Here is an 8,882-nt window from a genome sequence, read left to right on the forward strand (position 1 = left end):
TCCTTTTAAGAGCATTCCTTCCCCCCCCCCTTAGGTTCAAAGAACCTAAAATCATTTTGAACAGGATATATACTCCTTCTCTCTTACCTTTCTTCCCTTATCCTCCTTGACCAACTTCTCTATTTTATTAAATAAACTCTTTTTTTCTTCTTCCCCTTCCACCACTCCCAAAGCCTTTATAGCCAACCATAATTTACTTCCTGTATCTCCTCCTAAATTCTCCCACTGTTTCAAATTATTTCTACAAATATCAGAAAACTCATTTTGGTCCCCATGTTGCACCTTCACCGTCCTTCTTCTAAGTCCCACCAAATCCGAGGATTCTTGAGACAAACTAACTGTGTGCTTCACAGTATTAGGAACAGAATCTGGTTTGATACTTCCCAACAAAATTGGTGTCGAGATGGATAACCCCTTCTTTTTTATCCTCTTCTTCATACTCATGAGAGCACCATTTTTCAAACCTCTGAATTCCACCATATTTCTAAACTTCACCCTCTTAGCTCTAACCCCCTTTTGAGACGCCAACGAACATATCACCTCATCTAAATTTTTTCCCTTCGAAGCACATGTTTGATCGCAGTTGGGATTGGAGGACTGTTTCGAAGCAATTAAAGACGATAAAATACAGACAAATCTGTCAAAAGATCCTAGCAATGCATCCTTAACAGAACTACTACGAACATCATCCAAAACAAAATCATCATCTGCTACCCAACTACTTCCCACACCAAAATCCTTATGCTCCTTACTACTCGTAACGGGAACATGCAATCCATTCTCTACCGAAAACTCTTCAATATTGTCATCAATTTCCACACTCCCCTTAAAATTTTTCTCCATAAACTCGTCATTTGACCAAGCTTCACCCGAATCTAAAGACTTAGATGAAACCGGTATAGTAATTTGAGTTTCACAAATACTTGAAGGACGCTGATGATATAGGAAGTCCTCGCAAGGAAATAACGTAAAAATCTTCCCATCAATATCCACCGATATCAATTGTTGTATTATAAAAGGAAGTTTCACTTTTACAATGACTCTAGCAAAATCGAAATCCAATCCACTAGCAGTATTCTCATCCATACTCACGAATATTCCGAAAGAGTTCGCCAACGCCTCAAAAAATTTACTATGCCACGCAAAGCAAGGAACTCCAAAGATTTTCAACCTCATCAACCTTTCATCATCCATCTCCTCCGCCTTCCACCCCCTAACCTCCGTGAACCACCCCTTCCACCTCAAATCATCTTCCTCAACAAATTCCTCCAAAGCACCCTTTTCCATTTCCTCAAGTAATCTCAAATTCGGTCCCAAAGCAGAAACCTTGATTTTGTAATACCCTTCCATCTCCATAACTGTTTGCATCCTATAAGAAGACCCAATAATAGAGACAACCCTCACCATTGCTGTAGAAAATTTGTCTCTGTCAACCTTCTTTAAAAAGAACTGGAAACGACAAGACTCTTTTTTGCTCTCCTTAACTTGATTATTTGCTAACACATTAGAAAACGTTCTCCCCCCCCCCTCCTAGAGATGAAACCATTACCAGAACCTACAAAATTCTCATAATGATTTCTCTGGTTTTTAAACCCAGAAAAAATCAGTCTGTTTGCATGATCCTCTGGTTCTTTTATCATGTTCCTTTCTAATCTAGGAAGATTCGCATGAATCTTCTTCCCGTCCATAATAACGTTGTCCAGCTTCACCACTAAGTGACTTGCATCCTCCACATCTTAGAACCTAGCAAAATCGAATTTCTTCCCAAACTTGTTCCTTCTTAATGCAACCGAGACCTCCACTACCTCCCCAACACACCCAAATAGTTCAAAGAAATCCTTAGTTCTGCATTTATCTCGGAACTCAAAGAAGAACACAGATACAATCGGAGCTCCACCTTCTTCCTCCCGTCTTCTTCCTACCAGAAAAGAGTCCCCCCATCTTGGAACCCAGTTCCGAAAAGGCCTTATGGATACATCCTTCCATCTCTCCACTAGGTGGTCGCCACCACCGGACATCAGATAAGAGCAATCCTTAACCCCCAATTTGAATTCCGCTCTCTCTCTCTCTCTCTCTCTCTCTCTCTCTTTGCAAACTTTAGTTTTCGACATTTAGTTTTCATTTTCATTGAAGGGAAAGTAAGTAGCATTGTTTTTATTTTTGTAATAAAATAACTTTAACCAAAGTTTTTGTTATCATAAAGATTAAGGAGTTGACTTGCATTATACAATTTTATTTTTAAGACATTTCATTGCATTATTTAAAATTGTGCAAGTTGACTAATAATTATGAAATTTTAAAGATAAAACAATAAAATTATGTTGTCTGATACCTTATTACTTTATAGAAATTGTTTTACAGATGCACATTCAAATATATTTGAGTTTAATTAGTGATCAAGTCCTTTAACTTAATTTAATATTTCGATTTAATTTTTTAATTAAAAAATATTACACGTTGGTCCCTTAAATTAGTTATGTTATTATTATTAGTCCCTTCCATTATCTTTTTAGAGAAAAAATGTTAATTGTTGCCAACATGGCATGACAACTATGAAATTGGCACAATACCGAGTTAGAAATTTATTGAAAAAATTGGTATTTTATTTAAACTTGAGGGTTTTGTTTTCGAGGGTTAAATTATCAAAAGAAAAAAATTATCATATTTTCTCCAAAATTATCAGAAGAAAAATTATCACATTTTCTTCAAAATTTCTTCACCTATCACAAGAGAAAAGTGAAAAGAGATATTATCATATTCTGACTTCTATGCCTTCCTTCAACAAATGTTCTTTCACAGATTGAAAAGGTACCTGAAGTTTATGAAAAGTTCATTATGGCAAGAACTATTCCCGCCGGAATTAAGAAATTAATAAAACAGAAATGACAGTGTAATGCAAAATTATAAGATATATTGCTGCACTAACTGTTATAGAAAGCTAAAGAAAAATTATTTATAATAAAATGGGTGGTATAAAACAAAAGCTTAAATAAAAATTTCCAATCCAAGAATGAACCTCGTTGAGGCATTTTCACAAATACCTTGTGAGTGCACATATCAAACAATATTCTAACATAAGGGGTTGTCTTGCTACAACCTTTAAGCCTCTCCAAATGAAATCAGAGAATCATAGGATTCTAATAACCAACTAACTTTACTATCATCAAAAAGATTAAAACTCTCAATTAAAGGGTTGGCAGGTTAGAGACTTATAGCACATTACCGGTGACAAATTCTGAAGGCTTCACTTCTAAAATGGAAGAAATTTCTTGTTCTTTCTATCAGTTGTGGTGTGGTTCACTTGGATTTGATATCATACAGAAGAAGAGAACCCAGAAAGTTGCAATACGAGGAAGAAATAATTTATTTATATTTTTATTCTAATAATCAAAACAGGTTAAACTCAAGCAAAGAGAAGAAACAAATTAAGCATTAATAAATCATTCATCTACCTCTGAATCTCATCATAAACATGTGAACTGACAAATAGAAGAAAAAATGGAGAATTTAATTTTAAATGAAGGATGCAGATAGTTATTGTTGTTGTTGTTGTTGCATTTTTGAAGATGAAAATAGTTGAGATTTTTGAGGTTGTGTTTGTGAGAAGAGAGAAAGAGGGGTTGGGTCTAGGGTTCCAATTAATCATATGAATATTGTTAATATAAAAAGCCAAAAAAAGCTAGATCATACCTGCCACGTAGGTAGTTAACATTTTTTTTGCTAAAAATTTTAACGGAAGGGCTCAATTAGGCTAACGAAAGAGTTTTAAGGACTATAATGTAATATTTTTTAATTAAGGGACCAAAGCGAAACAATAAATTAGCTTAAGGGACCAAAAGATGAATTAAGTCATATATTCATATATAACTCATAATAACTTCTCAAAAGATTGAATTTTTTTGAAACTAACTAATCACTGTTGAGATTTTTCTAAACCAACTTTTTTCTGTTGAGAAAATTTTCAAAGACAGCTTTTCTTTGTCAAGAAATATTTTTTAAGGCAATAAATTGTGGAACCTTTGTTTGTAGGTAATAGGTTTTTCTTTTGATGATCACAATTGTGAAGAACTATAAAGATAACCTCAACATGACAACTGTGAAGAATTGTAAAGATCACATCAACATGCTGTCAACCATGAAGAACAAAATCAGATATTCAGGATGATAAAGATGCAATATGATGTCAACTGAAAAAGTGTCCCTATTTATTGATTTAAAAGGGAATCTAATTTCATGAAAGTCAAAATTGTTTGACTTTATGTTCACTTTAGTATTCAAATCATAAAACATGCACACATTTTCATAACTTATTATTTTTGAGATAATCACGCTCTTAATTCTTAATTTAAGTAGACATGTTGAGGATGATTAGAAGTCATTATTTAGGTTTTAGTGCTTTTAGCCTAGTTTGTGTGAAGCACACTAGGTGCTCCCTTTGGTGTATTTTATGTGTTTTGTGCATCTGTAAGAATACTCTCGTCACAAGCTCTGGCGCGTCAGGAACTTGATACCTAAAAACAATATGTCCTAGATTCAGAAGATCCTGAAAGAAGTGGTTGATCTCAAAATTAGAACAAACATGACAAAACTATGAAGAATGATGCAAAAACTGTGCTAGAAATTTAAAGGGATAAGGATGATCACTACAGGACAAAACCCTGCAAAAGCCGAATGGCACAACAAATGCATGCTAAGAGACGAGTCATCCCCTGGATGCAATGTGTACTACTCATTTTATCAGTATGAAAGGAAAAAAAATAGGAATATTATAAATTATATGGGCCAAAATCAAAATATAATCAAGAGGCCTATGATTCAATGTTAAGGAAAAATCCTAAAAGCAAGAAGGCTATAGAAGGATCATCTTATAGAAAGAGAAAGAGGTTTAGATATTGAAAAAAAACTTGAGAAAAACACTAAGGAGGAAACAAAGAGGATGGTTAAACTAGAGTTTGAGGTAGAAATTCTACCATTTCCTTTACTAAAGAATGCAATGTACTCGTGAGTGACAGAACTCTCCTCTTACTCCTAGGTTTACATTTACTTTTTAGTATTGTTTAGAAATGTTAAGCTCAAAAACTTGTGTTATTGTATTTTCTTTATTTGCAAAGCTTATCATGAGCTAAACTCTATATGTTGAACAATATGAAATTTAATGAAAAGTGGTCTTTTGTGTGAAATGATCTGATCTTTAGTGATGTTTTTATCATGTGATTTATTGTCATATATTTATTTCTTTGACTGATCATCTTAGAAATAGGTAAAATCTTGTTAATGTTGAGGAATCCTTTAACAAGTAGAACTCATGATAAATATGTTCGAAAATAGTAAAATAGGAATATTTGCTAGATAGTTACTTTAGGAATAAAGAACTACAACCATAAGGGAAATCATAACTTATGAAATACATGCACTAATGTAATGTGAGACTTAGGAATTTTTTCCTTAGTTGCATTTATTTGATGTTGTAAGCATACACCATTAGATCACATTATAACCTCATCTATCACGACATATATCATCACCCACACACATTAACTGAAAAATATTAAATGGAACATTGCTCAACATGCCTCTTTCCTCTGTTTAAACTTCTTTAGTATTATACCTTATTGATTAACCTTGAATATATGACAAAATTATCATTATTCTCTCTTGATCATACGTATTCATAAGTTTACACTTTGAGGAATCAATTTAAGCTAATCTAATCGATGTGGGAATGATACTCTTACTCTTATATCACTTACTACAAGTGGACTGTGTATATTTGCACATGTGTCTAATAGAAGAATCAAAGAAAATCATAACACTTTTTTTATTTGCTTCATACCTAATGAATAACATTCATAGGCTTTACTGAAGAGTTTAACTCGTATGGGGTTTGAGATTTGACGTAAGGTAAACAACCCCATGTTCAAAGATAAAACAAGTTAGGTTCTCTTTTCTTTATAATTTTGTAAGGTGACACATTTATCTTAGATTTAGGAACTCTATTTAATACATAACAAATATTAAATAATATTTCATCCCATCAATGAGAAGCAACACCAGAATTCAAGATAATAGAAACAACCAATTCAACTAATGTTACATAGTTTATTTAGCTTTATCATTTATTTCAAAATAATATGATGCAATAGTTTCATGCTTAATTTCACACAGTTTATAACATTAATGGATTATTCATACTCCATGTGTTCCGTCCGTTTATTTTATTCAATTATTTAACTATTGGGTTGTAAATTATTTAATGAATTGTGATTTATTTGTGGATTTGTGTTGTTGGAGGGGTGTGTGTCTAAAAGTGTAGAAACGTAAGGGTGTGGCTAAACATTAGTGTTTATGCTATTTTATTAGAAGTTGAATAATAATAATAATAATAATAATAATAATAGAAAAAAATAATTAAATAATTAATTGGACCTATGTTGTGTTAGCATAAGAAATAGTGAGGGTGTTGTTTGTTAAGCCCATTAGTGAGGTAGAAGTTAGTAAAGGGTTAACAAAAAATAAGAGAGAAAAGAGAATTGGGAAGAGTGAAGTTAGACAGAACGTGAAAAAAGAGAAGTTATCGTAGAAGATGAGAAGAGGCACAAAGAGGCTAGAGCAAGGAATCCATTGTAAGAGTAGAAAATCACCAATCCAAGGTAAGGGTGGGGTTCTAACTCTATAAGGATGTGTATGATGATTAGGAGATATGAACGGGGTTTTGACTTCTATGTTGATGTTCTTAGATTTTGAATGGGAAATCCATATAATTGATAATTGATGCATGTTTGATGACAATTCCTTGTTGCTATGTGATGTATATGTGTTTTATAGTTTCTATCTCATGAAATTTGATCTTGTTGTTTGTTTTCGCAAAATTCCATGTTTTGACCGGAAATTAGGTGACGAAAGTGACGTCGTAGAATTGCGTTTTTATGATCCCAATTGATGTTATATGAATAAAGAAACTTTAATATATGATTATTTTGTAGAACCAGACTGTTTAAGATGGGTTTATAGGGGAAAAGTAGCTTGGACAGTAGTTGTCCCGTAGCAGAATTTTTTTGCATAATCACTAGTTCGCTTAGCGAGCTAAAAGGCTACGCTTAGCGAGACCTGGAAGAAAAAGTTTTATATTCTTCAAAACTGAATCGGGTCCTATATACTAATGATTTATCGGGCTAAAGGGCTTCTCTTAGCGAGACCTTCAAGGGCAAGTATGATCCCGATGGGGCTCTAGAATGGCTCAAGGAGATGGAAAGGATTTTCTGAGTGATGGACTACTCTGTAGCGCATAAGGTACGATATGGTACCCATATGCTAGCGGGAGAAGCTGATGTTTGGTGGCTAGAGACTCGTCAGAGGTTGGAGACTGCAGGTGAAGTTATCACTTGGGATGTATTCAGTAGGGAATTTCTGAGGAGGTACTACCCTGAGGATGTCTGCGGGAAGAAGGAAATTGAATTTCACGAACTGAAGAATGGAAATTTGTTGGTTACGGAGTATGCTTCTAGATTCGTGGAACTGGCAAAGTTCTATCCTTATTATAACGAGGCAACTACTGAGTTTTCCAAGTGTATCAAATTTGAGAACGGGTTACGCCAGAGATTAAGAAGGCAATTAGATACCAAAATATTTGGTTGGTAGTTGCAGAATTTATGAGGAGGACAGTAATGCTCACCATAAGCTCATAAATGAGAAGAAGGGGTAAGCACCAATAGAATTGTAGGAAGCCTTATGATACTCCAACTGGTAAAAGCAAACAGAAGGTTGCTAAGGGTAAGAGGACTAGTAGAGGATACGCTCCTGCTGGTATTGTATGTTTCAAATATGGGAAACCAGGTCATAAAAATAATGCATGTACTCGAGATGTAAAGAGGTGTTTCCGTTGTGGTAAAGTCGGACATGAAATAGCTGATTGTAAGCATAAAGAAGTAATTTGCTTCAACTGTGGCGAAGAAGGACATATTAGTAGTCAGTTCCAGAAGCCGAAGAAAGCACAATCTGGTGGGAAAGTGTTAGAAGGCATATTAGTAGGTAGTTAAATAATATAATAATTAAGAACAAGTATCCACTTCCGAGAATAGATGACTTGATGGATCAATTGGTAGGTCCACGTGTGTTTAGTATGATTGACTTGAAATCAGGTTATCATCAGATTAGAGTGTGTCGCCCTCGGTTTTTTATATCTCGCGTGAGATACGAACTGACTCTTCTTTTATTTTATTTTTTTGAGTTTTGAAAATCAGAGAGTCGCCACCGACTTTTATTTTATCCAATTAAGGAAAGGTTTATAAAAGAAACAGAAAAAGACCTTTAAGAGATTTTGGGTACGGGGGTAGGTTATACAAAGGGAAGGTATTAGCACCCCTTTGTATCCATGGTTATCCATGGGCTCTTAATTGCTTAGCTCACTTGTTTGAATCATTTGTCTTGCCTTGAAATGCTTGTATGTGGTTTTAAAATACCTTTGTAAATTAACTTTGTAATGATCCTTGTGCGGATGTATACAAAGTGTTTATCTTTCGAAAGATGTTTTGAAAAAAAGATCTTTAACTTCGTAATGATCCTTGTTTGGATATATACCAAGTATGTCTTTTTTGAAAGTTTTGTTTTGAAAAACGGTGAATATGTGAGACATTTGTTGTTTTGATTTGAGCAAGCAATTAGGAGATCTACCTTAGATTTATAAGGCCCTTTCCTATTTCTTTTAGAAAATTCTCCTTTTACCGGATGTAAACAAAAGTTTGGATTTGTATTTGAAACAGTAGAATTTAATTTTTGAAAAGAGTAACAGAGGGATTACCTTAAGAGGTGCAAGTGTGATTCTGTTCCATTTTCAGGTATTTTTGTCTTTGAAGTTAGTGATCTAACGCTTCAGTTTTTATCTT

The 8,882-nt window shown here is 33.9% G+C and overlaps 1 protein-coding gene across 1 annotated transcript; it reads left to right on the forward strand.

Moving 5' to 3' along the window:
* Positions 1-7,266: 7,266 nt before the first annotated feature.
* Positions 7,267-8,036, forward strand: LOC131642322 (uncharacterized). The gene is made up of 2 exons (XM_058912591.1): positions 7,267-7,607; positions 7,721-8,036. The coding sequence occupies exons 1-2, from the start codon at positions 7,267-7,269 to the stop codon at positions 8,034-8,036; spliced, it is 657 nt and encodes a 218-aa protein (XP_058768574.1).
* Positions 8,037-8,882: the final 846 nt, after the last annotated feature.

The sequence above is a fragment of the Vicia villosa genome, unplaced genomic scaffold (genome assembly GCF_029867415.1).
Source record: "Vicia villosa cultivar HV-30 ecotype Madison, WI unplaced genomic scaffold, Vvil1.0 ctg.004802F_1_1, whole genome shotgun sequence".
NCBI lineage: Eukaryota > Viridiplantae > Streptophyta > Magnoliopsida > Fabales > Fabaceae > Vicia > Vicia villosa.

Bases quoted from the DNA above. Each gene is read 5' to 3' on its own strand.
- LOC131642322 (XM_058912591.1), top strand. From the start codon at position 7,267: ATGGACTACTCTGTAGCGCATAAGGTACGATATGGTACCCATATGCTA. The intron at 7,608-7,720 runs GCAATTAGATAC...ATAGAATTGTAG, and splicing joins TTACGCCAGAGATTAAGAAG to GAAGCCTTATGATACTCCAA.